The sequence below is a fragment of the Juglans regia genome, chromosome 7 (genome assembly GCF_001411555.2).
Source record: "Juglans regia cultivar Chandler chromosome 7, Walnut 2.0, whole genome shotgun sequence".
Classification (NCBI taxonomy): domain Eukaryota; kingdom Viridiplantae; phylum Streptophyta; class Magnoliopsida; order Fagales; family Juglandaceae; genus Juglans; species Juglans regia.
This window is the reverse complement of record NC_049907.1, coordinates 8312126-8330060: the sequence shown is the minus strand read 5'-3', so window position 1 is coordinate 8330060 and position 17935 is coordinate 8312126. Positions and strand designations below refer to the sequence as shown.

At 35.2% G+C, this 17935-nt stretch overlaps 3 protein-coding genes across 3 annotated transcripts; 2 read left to right on the top strand and 1 right to left on the bottom strand.

The window, feature by feature from the left end:
- Nucleotides 1-323: 323 nt before the first annotated feature.
- Nucleotides 324-1506, bottom strand: LOC118348869 (protein FAR1-RELATED SEQUENCE 8-like). Its single transcript, XM_035691400.1, has 3 exons — nucleotides 1446-1506; nucleotides 714-1373; nucleotides 324-625 (listed from the first exon to the last, which is right to left on the bottom strand). The coding sequence occupies exons 1-3, from the start codon at nucleotides 1504-1506 to the stop codon at nucleotides 324-326; spliced, it is 1023 nt and encodes a 340-aa protein (XP_035547293.1).
- A 7678-nt stretch (nucleotides 1507-9184) lies between these two features.
- On the top strand, nucleotides 9185-11361 carry LOC109010006. Its single transcript, XM_035691399.1, has 3 exons — nucleotides 9185-10078; nucleotides 10393-10959; nucleotides 11257-11361. The coding sequence occupies exons 1-3, from the start codon at nucleotides 9185-9187 to the stop codon at nucleotides 11359-11361; spliced, it is 1566 nt and encodes a 521-aa protein (XP_035547292.1).
- Nucleotides 11362-13494: 2133 nt separating this feature from the next.
- On the top strand, nucleotides 13495-15358 carry LOC109010008 (probable receptor-like protein kinase At5g24010). The gene has a single exon (XM_018990704.2). It carries the CDS (start codon nucleotides 13609-13611, stop codon nucleotides 15001-15003), a length of 1395 nt encoding a protein of 464 aa, XP_018846249.2. The 5' UTR covers nucleotides 13495-13608; the 3' UTR covers nucleotides 15004-15358.
- Nucleotides 15359-17935: the final 2577 nt, after the last annotated feature.

The following is a 17935-nucleotide window of genomic DNA, read 5'->3' as shown; positions in this document are numbered from 1 at the left end:
GTACCCAATGTGTGCGCTCAGCATACAAACTTTGCAACCAAACATTTTCTTCCAAGTTGTACGTGCTAATTACCTCTTCCCACGATTTCTCAAATTCTTCAATAGTTTGAGTGTCATTACACACATTTCATCAATTGAGTTTTCAGGCCACTTTTGTAGGCACAATGGGAGCCAAGTTTCTCGAGAACTTTTTTTAATATATGCCAAAGGCAAAATCTATGTCGGGTTTTTGGAAATACAATGGCAATAGCATTTTTCATTGCTCATTCTTGGTCAGTAATAATAGCTGGCGAGGCTATATCATCCATACACTGCAGCCAAGTCTAAAATAACCAAGTAAAAGTCTCTGTGTCCTCACTAGAAATTAACCTTGCTCCCAAGAGAATGGACTGCCCATGATGGTTTACACCAACAAAGGGAGCAAAGGGCATCCCGTATCTGTTTGTTAAGTACGTGGTGTCAAATGTTACCACATCACCAAAATCTTGATAAGCTGCCCTACTGCGTGGATCTGCCCAAAAGACATTCTTTAACCTCTCATCATCATCTAAATCCATCAAGGCAAAGAATCCGGGGTTCTTGTACTGCATTCTACAAAAATAGTCTCGAAGTGCTCCAGTACCACCTGCTCCAAGTTGTAGATGTCTTGCCTTATCAATGTAATTGCGACAATCTTTTTTCCAAAAATGGGAGATTCTCAAATCCTCCCGCACCCACAACAAGAGATCCGAAACTTTTGTTCATTCGAATGCCAGTTAGGTCGTTAGTATCAAGTACCCTTTTTACAGTCTCACTAACTTCGCGATTACATCGGAAGAAACGAGATTTCTGTGGACTCAGTCCGTGATTATGGGTATTATGAACTGTGGTCAACCGCATCTTCCTCTTAACTTTTAAGACATTAATCATTGTCTTACAGTCAGTCTTTCCTGTCGGGCGTGGTTTGGCGACATTCATTGTCCTATTCCGAGCTTTCCCCCCACGGGCACAACCAAGAGTGACATATTTGACACTCCCTTCGTCATCCCTTTCACTCCTTTGTGTCATGGATCCAAACCCACATTTCTTAGCATATATCTTATAATAGCTCATTAATTCCTCAAAAAAATCAAACTCCATCTCCGCTTTTGGCTCCTCCATCATATCACCACCATCCATTCGGTCTAACGGAGGTATCTCGGCAGTGCCATCGCCAGTTTCCCCTAAATCTAGCCTATCCTCTTCACCTTGTTCACCAACCCTAGAGGAGAAACAAGGCGCTTCAGTTTCCCTGCACCCGGGTGTATCCTCTTCTAATCTTTCAGTTGTTCCGAGCTTGTAGCCATAGGAGGAGTCGGAGGTCTCATCCCATATTGAAATGGATAACCAGTATTCTGCTAAAAAAGAAATCAATTAAACTTCCAAAAATTAGGGAAAAAAAAAAACAAACAATGAAGTTGCATCACCATCTGCATGTTGCTTGGACATTGGTATGCATTTGGATATGTGATAAAAGCCGGAGACCATGCAGGCCCTACTCCGTAACCGTGCATGTAATTTGGAAAGTTTGGAACAGTTGTTGGGATGTCCTAACATAACAATAATAATGATAATTAGCAACTACAAGTTGAAACTCCTATCAAATATTAAGAATCATACCACAAGTGAGGGATTTGAGCTAGATGGTGTTGAGAGAGATGGGTTTTCTTTTCCTTTTTACATGTTGACATGCTGTATAAAAAAAAATTGTACAACCATTTTTATAGGAGCAAAAATGATGGACAAGAATGATTAATTTTCCCACAAAAATGATGAAATTGTTAATATTTCATTATATGTTAATCGTTGCTTCATATCTGCAATGCTATATTAATATTTTAAGTTCCTTTGTTCCCTATAGATGTCAAGTATCAACTTACTAGAGTACTGGAAATTTGGAGAAGAGGGGAATAAATACTTCCGACATGAAACTGGGCAGATATATGCAATTTCAAAGGATCTAGCCACATACATTTCCATCAACCAGTATGTTTTTCATATGGAAGTTGCCTAATTTGCTATCAGTTAGCTACCCTATTAAGAGCCATGGACTTCATCTTCATAGATGTTCTATTCAGTGTTGGCATTATCTTTGTTCTTCATCTAGGTCAAAAAGATATTCTGAAAATTTCATTAGGACTTCAAAGTTATGTGCATTAGGTGAAATTGACCGAAAACTGTGTTAAGAAAACCTTGAGTTGGATCAAATCAAACATAAGGCACTATTTTTTTTCCTTGTTTAAAAAAAAAAAAAAAACAAGATGCTGATCTTTGGACGTTATAGGCTCTAGACTTAAACATACATGTACTTCTCCTTTTGAAACAAAGATGCTGATCTTTGGAAACTGGTTTTTATTGCAGGCCTATATTGCATAAGTATGCCAATGAAGATGTGTCACTTGGTTCATGGTTTATTGGTCTTCAAGTTGAGCAAATTGATGACCACAGTATGTGCTGTGGGACACCACCGAGTACTGCATGTATCTATTGGTCTTGGTTCAGTTTATCGGTCTTGAACTAGAGAACACTGGATGAGCATGTAAAGAAAAATGCAAGCAGCAAATCTGATAAAAACATGTAAATATTCTTTAATAAGACGTCATGTAATATTGCATTTCCTATGTGAGGAGTAAGAAAGTAGCTCATGTTTAGACTTTTCAAACTTGTAAAATCTAAAACAAAATGAGAAAAATAAACATCTGAAGTTGTTGCTTGCAACTGCTAGTTGCTTGTCAATTGTGAACTAGTTTATTAAGAACTTCATTAGAGAAGGCAAGTAAGGTTGATTAATGTTTCTTTTAATATTTGGATTCGAAAGAGATCTCAGCTCATCTCAGCTCATCTCAACTCATCTCAACTCATCTCACTACTATTCATTACTATTCATCAACTTTAACTCACAAATCTCACTACTATTCACAACTCATCTCATTACTATTCACAATCCATCTCAAGTCATCTCAACTCATCTTCGAATCCAAACGTCTCTAACACAAGGGCCTAAGAGTAAAAGCTTGTTGACTTTTAATCTATATCTGTTGAAATGAACCAACTTCTCGTTTTATTTCTACACAGGTGATGCTTTTAAAGCATAAACTACAGGTCAATTGATCAAGCTAGGCTGTAGACTGGAGGCTGCCACAATTGCTTCTTTGATTAGTTTATATGCAAAGCAACACAAGTTGAAAAAAACCCAAGAAGTCTTTGCAGCTGTTCTGCATTTCCCAACTTATGAGAAAATAATATATAAGTCAAAGAGATGCATATGCCAAATGTGGCAAACCAGAGGAGGCGTACTCGCTTTACAAACAAGTAACAAAAGTTTTCCATTCTTCAATTTACAGTGGTAATCAGAGAGTAATAGCGTCAACCAATGTGCAAAGTGATTTCCAGTTTTTACCATTCTTTGTGGTTTGAAACTACTATGCATGTTATTTGAGTTCAAAGTCATAAAATAGCTTCTGTTTTGAGAAACCGAAACTCATTTTTATACATTTTTAGACATGGTTTCAAGCTTGAAAAAGTAGCTTCAAAACTGAGGATATTCATCCAATACATTCAAAGCACAATCCAAACTATGATTTCTTACCACATGGTCAAGAAGAAGATGAAAACCCACACAGTAGAGTGAAGAAGAAGATGAAGACCGTGAGACGAAGATGCCGAAGACCCACACTGTCATTTTCAGAAGAAAATATTCAAACTGATGATGATTCCCAGTTTTTTTTCCACTTTCTTTCAACAAGCAAAGAAACTTTTTTCCACTTTCTCCGTACGGCAATCTCAGAACATTCGAAGTCTGAAAACTGGCTTGAAGAAGAAGCTCACTTTCCCGCATTTCTCTTCTTAGTCTTTTCGGTTGTTCTTTTTTTAAAAAAAATTAATCCACGTGGGAATTAAAAAGTATTATTTTAGATGCCGATTGTGCGCCGTTTGCAGTTCACAACTGCCCCTAGAAGAAGTGTTTTACAAATACATTCTGGAACTTCCATAGTGTCTATCAAATCTTCATAGAGGTTTAGGGCATCTTTAGCAAGCCTATAAGCAGCAGTGTTAGCATCACGTTTGACATGTTGGACTGACCAGTTTGAGAATCAATTCAGCAGTATATATTGTTGTATTTTCTACCAGAAAACCAATCTGGCTCCAATCTATTGTCTCCTTGTTTAGTGCATTAACCACCTGAAGCCCATCCCTTGAAGAATAATCTGACTTAGATCAAGGTCTTGACAGAAGTTGGTAGACATCATAAATGCATAGGTTTCTGCAAGAAAAGCACTTGCAGGCAGCACCATACATGCTCGAAAAGTGGCTATCACTTGCCCTTTCGAGTCCCTGACTATGGCCCAATGCCTATAGACATGGCTCATGATTGACATGGTCACGTCTAATACTGTAAATCTCTATAAATTTATAGTTTGAGAGATAGTACAACTTTATAGTTAATCAAATCTCATACTTCATCTAAGAATGAGAAGAGTAAGCCAAACTCCACACTTCGTCTAAAACAGAATTGATGATACACTCTATAGAAGAAAGTCCAAGAGATTATGTATTTTTTTTATAAAAAAAACAAAAGACATTACATAAATTAAAAAAAGAGTAAAATAACGGATTACATTTTTTAAAGATATAGATCTGCATTTATAACCTTGGAGGAAAAAACTAATACAAACATCGACTGTGATGGCGTGTGAAGGGTCACACGCCACCCTCGGGGGAATGGCGGACGGTCAGGTCTAACGTAACCAATGGTCCTAGACCCAAAAAGGTCGCGCGTGGCGGCAAAAATACACCTTGAGTGGTGGCACGTGGAATACACGCGTTGTTGCATTCAATGAAATTATTCGTCTATCTGAAAGATCGGTGCCTTGGGAACCTTGCGGTGGGGTGCGTGGTGGTCACCAGACACCGGAGAGTAGTAGATCGGCCTTCCTCCATACTTAACCCTGAAAAACACCAAGAAATGAAAAGAAAATGAGAAAACTAGAGATGAGAGGAATTAGAGATGAGGGAGGGAGGGGGGTTAGAGAGAATGAGGAGTCTCTCTCTCTAAGAAACTAGGGCTGCCCTTGTGACTTATCTAAGGCTGCATCCCAATTGACTTTATAGGTTCCTGCTGGAAGTTTCTCCCAGGATCGAGCCACCTATGATATATTTGGTCTAGGGGACATAAGAGTGACATGAGCATTCCTAAATGCATGTATCTCCTCCTCAGCCTTTTTGACAAGCATATTTGGGTGAGCGAAGCCCTTTCTATGTGTAATTGAATTCCTCATTGACCAAATTATTTTTGCAATTGTAGCTACCACCTCCAACTCCTCTTGAATCAAATGTGTCCATAAGATCATTTTTTTAAAATGTGAAACCTGTTACAAGTACTAGATATTAATCTAAAGGGTAATACTAGATTCAGTTTTGAAGTGTGAAGACTTTGTACACTCATTTTAAAAAAAGTAAGATCCACTATTAAAAAAATAATTTTTTTTTATAGATCTTAGATTTACCATTTTTTTTCAAATGGTGTTGCTAATGGGCCCTACAATTTTGCCTCCGCAAACTTACCATTAGTACAATTGCACCTTTTTTTTTTCTTTTAAATATTTTTAAAAAATACACCACTTCACTAATAGTCAATTACTTAACTATTATAAAAAAAAATTAAAATACCAAAATGATAACTTTGAGGGGCAAAATCGTGAGGCCAAGTATCATTTTCCTTTTTCAAAAAGATTGTGTGGGACCAGCACACCTTAATCTGCAAATATCATTTTTTTATATCCAAATTGATCCATTTGTTAAAAATATGTTATTTTATTGACAAAAATATTGACATGTTACATACTTGTTTGATCATAATCAATTATAAAATGACACATTTCCTATATACGCAGCCAGTATTTAAACAAAATATAAAAGCACAGTCAAATCGTAGGAAACATAAAATGCTAAAAAGTAAAAGAATACTACGGTGCACATAAATGTGCATCTTAAATATGCACATTAGTATAAATGAATTTTTTTTTGTTTTTTTTTCTTTTTCTTTAAATATTTTTTAAACATCTTAACTATTAAGAATAAATAAATAAATTCATTAATAGCCACTTTCTTAATCATTAAGAACAAATAAAAATAAATAAAAATATATGAGTGAGCACATTTAATGGACATATTTGAGAGGCATACTATCATCCTTTTTAAAAACAAAATAGTAATAAAATAAAATTTAATTTAAAGTCAGAAAATAAAATTTAAAAAAACAACTAAATTAAAAATAAAACACCTAAAAATATAAAAAATTAAATTAAATTCATAAACAATTTTTTTAAGAAATACTAAATTGTAAAATAATAAACTAAAACGGTAGAAAACCAAGTGCCCTTCGTGTTCACACACGATTAGGGGTGACAATATGTGAGAAGAATTGTGAACTCAACACGAACACGACACGAAATTAGCGAGTTTGGATTTAATGTTAACAGGTTCAGGTCAAAACAGGTTGACCCATTAAGACAAAATTTATTAACGGGTCAACCCACTTAACAAGAAATCAACATGTTTTAACTCATTTAGATTTTATTTCAAAATTTAAATTTTATTATTGTTAAGTTGTAATATTAATATTTCTCAGTATGCTTATGCTTTTATTGTTTTTATTGTTGTGATTGTAATTTTAGACCTATGCTAATATTTGTTATTATATAATTTGTAATATTGATTTTATTATATGTTAAAATTTAAAAAATATTGATATATATTTTTTAAGATATTGTTGCTACTAATAAATATATATTTTAATTTCTATGTGAAATTATATTAATCAGGTCAAATGAGTTATGTGTGTTAGTTCACTCCATTTAAACCGATCAAAATAGGTGACACGACCCGTTATCTAAATGGGTTGGGGTTAGGGTTTAACACATTTGACACAATTAGCTTAACGAGTCAAGTTCTGATTGACCTATATAATCAAATGTTTATAATTTGACATGACACGAACACGATCCAAAAACATGATTTGCCACCCCTACTCACAATCCCTCAAGAGTGGCGCCTTTTTTTTTTTTTAATTTAAAGTTTTTTCTTTTATTAATGTATTGTTTTTTTCTTTTTTAGTTTTTTGGTTTTAATTTAGTTCTCTATTTTCTGTTCTTAGTTTATAATTTATCTATTTTATTTTTCTTAGATTTAGTTTATGAATTTTTGTTTAGTTTTTTCATTTTTGAAGTTTACTTTTTTTTTTTTGGGTATTTTTATATTTGACTTAGTTGATTTTTCAATTTATTTTACCTTTTAATATTTATGTTGACCTAACATGTTGACCGGGAAATTTTAATTTTTTTTAAATGCTAGCTATGTGCGAAGAAGATCATGAACTTTCCTATACGGCCAGCTGCCTACAACGCAAATCACACATGTTTAAATTTTTTTTTCTCTGCTATAAGTTATTTTACTTATCATCTTTATATGATAAGAAAACGAATAAAAAATATATATAATATAAAAATGATGATCCATAAAATTTTTGAAAGAAGATATGCCCGTTCTATGAATATTGTTTATGACATTACAAGTATCAATGTATGCGTCACGTTAGCATTTTCCGTCACTAAACTAAAGCCAATAATCCTTTAGAACTGTTTCAACACGGGAAATTAGTTTGAAAAAAACCAAACCCAAAGACTGCGCATAATAATTTGTCAAAATAATTCTAGGTCACGGTCGGTAGGGTGATAATACGCACTACAAGAAAAATGAACTTTTGTGACCAATTTATTGCAATCAAAAGATTTTTTACAATTAATTTTAGTTGTAAATAGTCATTTCGTTAGAATTAACTAATCGTAAATAAGCAGTTTTCTTGTAGTGACATAACACGACCTATAAGTTTAAGATGAATAGTACTATATATGTTTATATAGTAATATTGGTATTTCTCAATATTCTTATATTTTTATTAGTTTGTAATATTGATATTTCTCAATATACTTATATTTTTATTATTGGAATTGTAATTCTAGATCTATACTCATATTTATTATTGCGGGCTTTGTAATGTTGGTTTTATTATAAGTTAAAATTTAAAAAATCTTAATATTTTTTATTAGTAGATAGTCTTATTATTTTTTCAGATATTGTGACTACTAATAAATATAGATTTTAACTTTTGTGTGAAATTATGTTAATCATATCAAATAGATTATGCGTGTTAGTTCAACATATTTACATGAAACGAGTTAAATAAGTCGTGTCATATTGACCTATTTTTAATTAATTATTAAACGAGTGACACGACCCGTTATTTAAATGAGTTGGGTTTGGATTTAAAAATTTGACACGTACGTTTAGCTTAACGAGTCGGGATTGGGGTCGGGTTAACCCATATAGTCGAATATCTATGACTTGACGTGGCACAAACACGACCTGCAAACACAAATTGCAACCCACAATCACGAGTAAATCAATTTTTCAAGTAGAGAAAGTGATTAAATATAAATTGAGTAATGTTTGATATAGTTTTAGATTGTATAAGTCTCATACAAGTACTTTCTTTAAAAAAAAAAAATAGGATCCACTATTAAAAAAAAAAAAGTTTTTCATGTTCAAATTTATCAATTTTTTCAAAGAAATCGTACACCCTAAAAATGCAAATATATATAAACCCTATACCGTGAAAAACATTGCATGCAAAGGCCGGATTCACTGTAGTATTTGGAGAGATCACTACGCTATTTGGGTAATTTCATAGAATGTCTTAATTACTTCAACTTACTCCCTTTATTAATCCACTCCAATCGTATGCCTAATTAATTCAATGAGAGAGACGTACATAAGATGAAATGTTCATGTGGATAGGTATATACGTACCCAATTCTTAGCTGTTTATGGGCTTAAACGTGGTTTCCGTTGTTTTTCTCATAGTAGGGGAAGGATTTGAAACTATTTTTCCCACGCGAAAATAGCACATATATATTATTTTCAGTTTTCTGGATAAACTTAATTAAACTACGTTGTTCAACTTGAATTGGATAACTCGGTAGAAAAGAGTTCTGTTTTCAGAGGGCTACTTCAACTTTACAAAGCCTCTTCATATCGATATATATCTGATCACCTCATAAATTCTCAAACCCTCCCCTCTAATAATATCTGTAAACCCTAGTACGCCATGAAAAAGCTTCATGCACCGGCCTCTAATCTCTGCATACCCTACACCATGAAAACCAATACAAAAAATTCAGAAAAACTTCGCACGACTTGGTCTGTTCTAAAATCATTGGCCTTCCTTTTCCTCTTGATTCCTGTCATATACGTCTTTTGCTCCCTAAGATTCGTGGATCTTTTCTGTTTTTGTACCAAACAAGATTTCACCACTCATCACAGATCCGACATAATCTTATCGCCGCCCGGACTGCCAAGAACTGATCAGGGTCATGATCCTCATGAACCCCCAGAGATCAAAACGAACCTCTCCCACGTAGTTTTCGGCATTGGAGCCTCAGCCAAGCTCTGGGATCATAGGAAAAACTACATCAAGATATGGTGGAGACCAAACGAAACGCGTGGATTTGTTTGGTTGGACAAGCATGTCAAAACAGAAGCTGATGAAGAAAAACTTCTACCGCCATTGAAGATCTCCAATGACACCTCGAAGTTCACGTACAAAAACCTAGAAGGCCACGGGTCGGCGATACGCATATCGCGCATAGTTTCGGAGACTTTGAGGCTGGGTTTGGAGGATGTGAGGTGGTTTGTGATGGGGGATGATGACACTGTTTTTGTTCCTGACAATTTGGTCAGAGTTCTAAAGAAATACGATCATAATCACTACTATTATATTGGTAGCACGTCCGAGAGTCATCTGCAGAACATACAATTTTCGTACAATATGGCGTATGGTGGTGGTGGGTTTGCTATTAGTTATGGATTAGCAAAGGCGCTTGAAAAAATGCAGGATAGGTGTATACAAAGATACCCAGGTTTGTACGGATCGGATGATCGGATTCAGGCTTGCATGGCCGAGCTTGGTGTTCCTCTCACCAAGGAACAAGGATTTCACCAGGTTATTCTTTCATATCACTTGCTTCTTTTTGCTAATTGTTTAGAATACATGCAAGATATACTGTGTTACTTCTCATCATCATGTCCAGTACATATTTCAGAGCAATGATCAGCTTAACTTATTTTTCCCAAGCAACGTTGCTTGGGAATCTAGAGGTGATCATGTATAACATGATATAGAAGTCTTTCTACTCGTAAATTTGGGTAGAGAGCTAGGACACACCCTCCACTCCACACCAGTGATCATATGCATATATATATATATATATGAATTTTGCATGATCTTAATTATTGGTAGATTAATTGTACTTTCAGTTTGATGTATACGGCAACATATTCGGACTCCTTGCGGCGCACCCAATTGCCCCATTGGTGTCCCTCCACCACCTAGACGTGATTGAGCCGATATTCCCTCATATGGACCGATCCCGAGCCCTCCAACGCCTGACGCTCCCCATGAAGCTAGACTCAGCGGGGCTCATGCAACAATCCATTTGCTACGACAAGACTCGGAGATGGACGGTATCTGTGTCATGGGGCTACGCAATTCAGATATTTCGGGGCATTTTGACAGCTCGAGAGCTAGAGATTCCAGCCAGAACCTTTTACAATTGGTACCCCAAAGCTGACTACAAAGGCTTTGCCTTTAACACTCGTCCCCTCGGCAAGAGCCCCTGTCAATACCCCTTTGTGTATTACATTTCCAAAGCCGCCACTACTACCGCATCATGTGATGATGATGCACAAAATAATCAAACAATATTTAGTGTCTATTCCCTTGATAAAAGTCCACACCCACACTGTAATTGGAAAATGGAGGACCCTTCTCGGATTGATAAAGTGGAGGTCTACAAGAAGCCCAACCCATATATATGGGAGAAGGTAATTGATGAATTTTTTTTAATCCTTTTTTATATTATTTTTTAAAATTTTTTGCATATATATGGTTAATTTAATTAAATGTTCAAATTGGCCGAGGGCATGTGGTTGGCATAATCCTGATCAGTCTCTAAAATGAAAGTCTGGAGTTCAAAATCTCCCTCCTCTAAATAAAAAAAAAAAAAATGAATAGATGTTCAAATTGAGGACCAAATTAATTAGATGCTTAATTAATAACAATGAACTGCATATTGATTGTAACTAATAACTAATTAGATTACTCTTTTGTGTTTTGAGCAGTCTCCAAGAAGAAACTGCTGCAGGATCTTGCCGACTCAGGACAATGGCACAATGGTTATTGACGTGGGAGAATGCAGTGAGGATGAAATTATTGAATTTCGCTGACAAAAACAAGTTCTTTTTTTCTTTTCTTTTCTTTTTTACTGTCTTCTTAATTACTAAGTTGATTCCTTTATAACCAATAGAGTTTTCCTCTAAATTAGGTTGTAGAATGTTTTCTCCAATATATATGTCTTATGTCTATATAATTTTTCCATAATATCTCAATTCCTTGAATATCATGTAAGATTAATCTAGACATATGATAAAATATTTAATTAAATTGGATAGAGTATAAAATCAATGTTCGAACTTAAGATATAATATAAATAGATACTATGTGAAATTAACACTTGTTAAATTTTATTATTTAATTTATATCAGCATGCGAAATATTATAAATAGGTTAATTTGGCTGAAAACTCTATCATTCTGATCTTATTTGTATACTCATGTTTTTAACACATATATGGTGCAAATTGTACACAATTAAGAAGGCGGCAGGAAAAGATTAAGGAGACGTTTGGATTCGCAAGTCATCTCAACTCATTTCATTACTATTCATTATTATTCAGCAACTTTAATTCACAAATCTCACTACTATTCACAACTCATTTCATTACTATTAACAATCCATCTCAACTCATCTCAGCTCATTTCAAGTCATCTTCGAATCCAAACGTCTCTTAAGTATCCATACAAATGGACGTACTGGAATTGAAATATATTTTTAATGTTTTATCCTTAATGTGAACGAATCAATACATAATTCATATTTATCTATATGAGGTTCCTAAAAGGGATTGCAATGCAAGTATAGATAATTTTATTTTTAAAATTTTTTTAAAATTATAAAAATATTCTTCCTAAAATAATATTTTTTTTTCATTTAATAGAGGGTCTGTAGATACAATCTCTAAGTGAGACTGCAAATAGAATTTCTCTATTTATATACACAAGATTATGTTGCATTAATTTTCAAGTGAGTTCCAATAATGTGAAAATTATCAAGAATTTGTTTGAGGTTTCATTAATTTGATTATTTAGAGACATTCTCAAATAAGTGTCCACTTAATTCCTAAAAATGAAATAAATAAATAAATAAAATTGGGTTAGCCCCTAACCTAAAAGAAAACGAGTTCTTGACTCTTGCACGTATAATGACATCCACTAGACCTCGTTTTCTGTCTTTGATTGGCTACCAAAGTCCCGCGTAAGACCACTCGCTGTTTACATGAGAGCTAACCTTCTGTAGTTTTGGACGCATCCATGATCCATTAATCCCCTTTCCTCTCCCCTTCTTTCTTTTTATATTCCCTCTTAACCCAATAAAAAAAAAAACACATGATCTAATACCGACTTTATAATTAAGATGTCTAAAGAGATTTGAAGTAGAAGAGAGACCTATGAAGTGGGTCTTTTTAATATTTGTATAAATATTTTACAACCCAATTCATGGGTTTATTTCTCTTTTGCTCGAGGTCTTTAACTTTGCGTAAGAACTTATAATTTAAAGAAAATTTTACAAACTAGTCACGACGAGTTATTCGTGATGAAAATATCTATTTGTGACGAGAATAGATTTATTTTGACATAAAATAATAATTTTTATAAAAAATAAATAAATAACAGCAAATAAACAGTTTTTTTGTGGTGACTCTATTAATATTTTGTGAATTTTGAAATAAATTTAAGATCTAAATATCCTTAAATTACTCAAAAAAAAAAAATTAGACATGTTTTAACAAGCTTTTAATAAACCCATGATGATAATAATAAAAAAAAAAGTTATAATTTTTAGAATGGTGATACTTTTCTACTTTTCAAGAACAAAAAAAATTCGAAACCTCAACTATTTTTAATATAAAAAAGAGTAATAATAGACTTACAACTTATTCTTAGATCAAATGTTTGCTTTTCTTTAGTCAATATAAATAAGAAAAGTAAATTTGTGAGATATTATAAAAAAAATGATATTTATTATCTTATAATAAAAATGATTTTCATATAATAGAAAGTAATAAAAAATTGTATATCTATTCAACAATAAGAATTGTGCGGTGTGGACTTGAACCCCGTCAAAAACGGCATCCTCTCATTGTCGTCTAAAGTGAATCCCACTTTGAAAGGTGGAGGGTCCCGCTTTGATGCGCGTCCTGCGCAACTTTGCCAGGCTGTTTTCGTCAGTCACACCAATGCGCGTGGACCTCGTAACCTCGCTCCATTTCTTCATCCTCCCCAGCGAGCTAGCTTATCACAAACCCCAAACTTTTGGCCTCTCAGGCTCTCAGCTCAGCTCTCAATCTCTCTCTAATGGAGTTTCCGCATGGAAAGTTTGTTTTCTTTCTCCTCCTACTCTCTCTCGGTACCCTCTCAGCTCTCTCTTACACCTTATTCTCCCCCATAGATAACTACCTCGTCGACTGCGGATCCATCGTGGACTCTGTCGTGGACAATCGCCGATTTGTTTCTGACGCATCTTGTCGCAACTCGTACTCACTCCACTCGAGCCGGTCCGCTTCGCTCAGAAACGAGAACCCTCATGATGTGTCTCCCCGAATCTATCAATCGGCCAGGGTCTTCACCAGGCCTTCCAGGTACGAGTTTGAGATCAAAGAAAAAGGGACCCACATGGTACGCTTCCATTTCCAGAAGCTCAATTCTTCGAAATTTGATTTTGGGGATGCGCAATTTCACGTTTTGGTCAATGGGTTTGTGGTTCTGAGCGATTTTATCGGCGGGGAGGTAGTAAGCCCTAGGGTGAAGGAGTACCTGATCTGGGTTGATACTGAAAAGCTTGTAATCACGTTTATTCCCGCTAAAAAGTCTAAATTTGCTTTTGTGAACGCACTTGAAGTGCTCTCTGCGCCTAAAGATTTAATCCTAGATACGGCCGAGTATGTTAATTCTGAGAAAACTGACGAATTTGATGGGTTGGCTATGCAAGCGCTTGAAGTTGTGCATAGGGTCAGTGTGGGAGGGCCTAAAGTGACCCCTTTTAACGATACTTTGTGGAGGACTTGGATTCCCGATGATGAATTCTTGGTTTCGAGCTTTGGGTCAAAAAGGGTGTATTTTAGTGGTCGAATTTGGTATCAGATGGGAGGTGCAAGCCGTGAGGTTGCTCCTGATAACGTCTATAACACTGCCCGAGTGATTCGTAGTACGAATGCTTCAGTTCCTGATGTCAATATTACATGGGTGTTTCCCGTGACTGGAGGGTTTAAGTATCTTGTTCGGTTGCATTTTTGTGATATTGCTAGCATTTCACTCGGTTTGCTGTATTTCAACGTGTATGTTAATGGGAATTTGGCGTATAAAGATTTGGATTTGTCGAGAGCTACCAATTATGTATTGGCTTCTCCCTTCTATGCTGACTTCGTTGTCGATGCAGATGCCTCTGGGGTTTTGAGTGTCAGTGTTGGGCCTTCGAATATCAGCATGCCATATACAATTGTTGGTATGCTGAATGCAGTTGAGGTTATGAAGTTGAATAATTCGATGGGCAGTCTTGCTGGCAAGTTGCCTGCAGAGTTGGTTTTGAAGAGTTGGCCCAAAAGAAATATTGGTGTTTTGATTCCTTTGGTAGCTGCTGCTTGTCTGCTGGTAAGCCTATCTATGCTCTTGCGTAGGAGGATGACTGGGTTAAAGAACTCTCTGACATGGTCAAAATTGCCAACAGATGCATCTGGTGCTGATGTCAAGTAGGGCTAGCCACAGCCTTTTTTTTTTTTTTTTATAAGTAATAAGAGGTATTTGGGCTTGCCTCTAAAGAGTCCCAAGGGTTTATGTAACATAAAACTTTCGCATGCCATAGAAAATTAGTATAGTGCTTATCACTTTTTTTTCGGTTTTTGGGAAGGGGAGGGGGGTCTGTAGGAGGGATAGTAGAATTCCCTGTTGTTTTTCTGTGCTAGAAGAAGGCAAGTATAAGTTTGAATTTGAAGTCCTTAAAGAGCTTCATGTAATTGGTATGTATCATATTGTTATTTTGTAACGTTGTATTGAACTTTCAGAGTCAAAGGTCTTAAATATCTAACGCTTCCCCAGATTTTGCCTAAGAGACCTAAGGTTGTTCAATAAGCCTGTAGGGATGAAATGGTGCCATATTTATCCATTCTGAATCTTCAACATCTGGGATTATCTGAATTCTGTTTGCGGTATGCTTGAACCAGATTTGTTTGCTTAATGTTACAAGGGTGGTTCGAATAACTTGGATGCTTTTCTGGGAAATCTCTCCAATTTTCAGTAGTTGATGCTCAAACAAAAGTAGTTATTAGATAGAAATTGGATTCTTTCCCCCAAGTTTTCTCCATTAAGAAATTTGCAACAGATTAATATGTACAATTAGAGTTGGAGTTAGAATCTACTATTAGTTCGGTGTGTAACGCCTCAATGGAATGTCCAAACTACATGACCTATACTCTAAAAGGACTAGTCAATGATACAATTGGATACTATTATGGGAAATCTCTCCAATTTTCTATAGTTGATGCTCAAACAAAAGTAGTTATTAGATAGAAATTGGATTCTTTCCTCCAAGTTTTCTCCATTAAGAAATTTGCAACAGATTAATATGTACAATTAGAGTTGGAGTTAGAATCTACCATTAGTTCGGTGTGTAATGCTCCAATGGAAAACTCAAACCACATGGCTTATACTCCAAAAGGATTAGTCAATGAGAAATGTGAGACTTGAGCCATGTTATCTACGACAGACTGCCCCACGAGGATGTCGAGAATTTAAAGGGAGTAGATTGTGATACCACATATAATAAAAATATGGGTAGGTGGTGTATAAGATTCTAAATTGCTTGGGAATGAGAAGTTATTGCTCTTTATAAAATTTTAATATGATTTCAACTGTATTATTGACTAGTCCTTTTGAAATATAGGTCATGTGATTTGGGTTTTCCATTGAGGTGTTACACTGTGATACCCCAAGTAGCATATATAGTTGTATGCTATCCCAAATAGCATAAATAGTTGTATGCGTATCATTTTCCTTATTTTAAATAATAAATCCTTATGAAAAACCATTTTCTTTGAACCCTATAGTCTTCTACGATTTATCCACCTACCCTTCACTGTGTATTGGACTTGCAGTGGCTTATGTTCGACTTGGGATAATGATTTTTCCATTTTAAGTGAAATGAAATGGATAGTCATTTAATTTAAAGCATAGGTATTTTGATAATTTGGTTTGTCAACATAGTTTGAAATAACGAAAAGATCTCATAAATGTCTATATTGGTGAGATCATGCCGTTATGGTATACATGGGATTAGGGGGTATTTGAGGCCTGCGCTTTCAGTTTTCTTGGCATGTTGATTGAACATAGGCTTATCGATTTTGGGCCCTCAAGCAGCTAGCAGAAATAATTTACAAAAAGAAAAAAGAACAAGGTACGAATGGGCTCCCTGAAGATTCATAGCCTCGAGGAAAAATACCTTACAAGTTTCAAATGTTTCTTTTCTCCAAGGTCCAAGTCCCTCTAAACACAAGCTCCTCTTGGATTTATTTAGAGAGGCATTCCAAATATCCAAGACACCATCTCTACTTATGTCTGACCACTACTAAACCCTTTCTCCTATGTTACAATTTTCATTTTTGTACAAACTAGTCCTTGTAATCAACAACTTGAAAAACAATATTCAAACTGAAAGTACACATCCAAAGGATCGAGGATAAACTAATTTTGTTACCGTCCTCTAGGAGCCAGAGCCTTTTCATTGAAGTTTGCCTATAGACTCTAGGTTACGGCTCAACCACATATACTCCTGGCAGTTTGCGATGCCCCTAGCCCCTGTTTGAGATTTGACGGTGACTGAATGCATCGGGACATATAATATAAGTCTACATACCCCTCGTATATGACAGTTAAGATGCAAGACACCTAGAATCTAACAGTATGGAATAAAAATTACAACGATTTTTTTTTTCTAACCTAAGCACGGTGGCAAAATAAAAAGACATATGGTACCAATAAGGGCAAATATCCCAAAGTTTCATATAGCATAAGCACTTCAAAATAAGAGTTGTGTTTTCCAAAAGACTTCCAAAATAAAATAGTGTATTTTAAACCATTCCCAAAACACAAGATCCATCAAAACATTGTTCCTCAAAAATTGAAACCTTAAGTCATAAGTTTTCCCACAAAACATCTTAGGTTCTTGTCTTCTTCATCACTATTGTCCCATCAGGAGTTAGACACCACAAAATCTCATGGGATTTCTAAGGCTCGGATGATAACAATCCTAAATCTTCCACCGTTGCATTTGCGTCAGTCAAGGCCTTCGAGGCTCGCTCAAGAAAAGTAGACAATTGATCCATATTCCACCAAAATTTCAAAATTTTGGATGGTCGGGAGATCGTGTCATCAATCTCGATCTGACTATTACTAGCTAGAATTTTCCTGAGAAGCGAGGTCGTGTGTTTCAATGCGTCTAGAGTATAGTCGTAACGAGTTTGTACAGTATACTCGTCCTCTATCATAGAACCGTCTAGGTTCATAGTTCTCAGGAATTCGAAGTACCTGTTACAACTTCTATCATTTCGGGTGGGAAATGGTAGTGAAAACTACCACAATGAGGTTTCAATAAATCTCAACAAGTACACAAACAATATACCACATATATCAT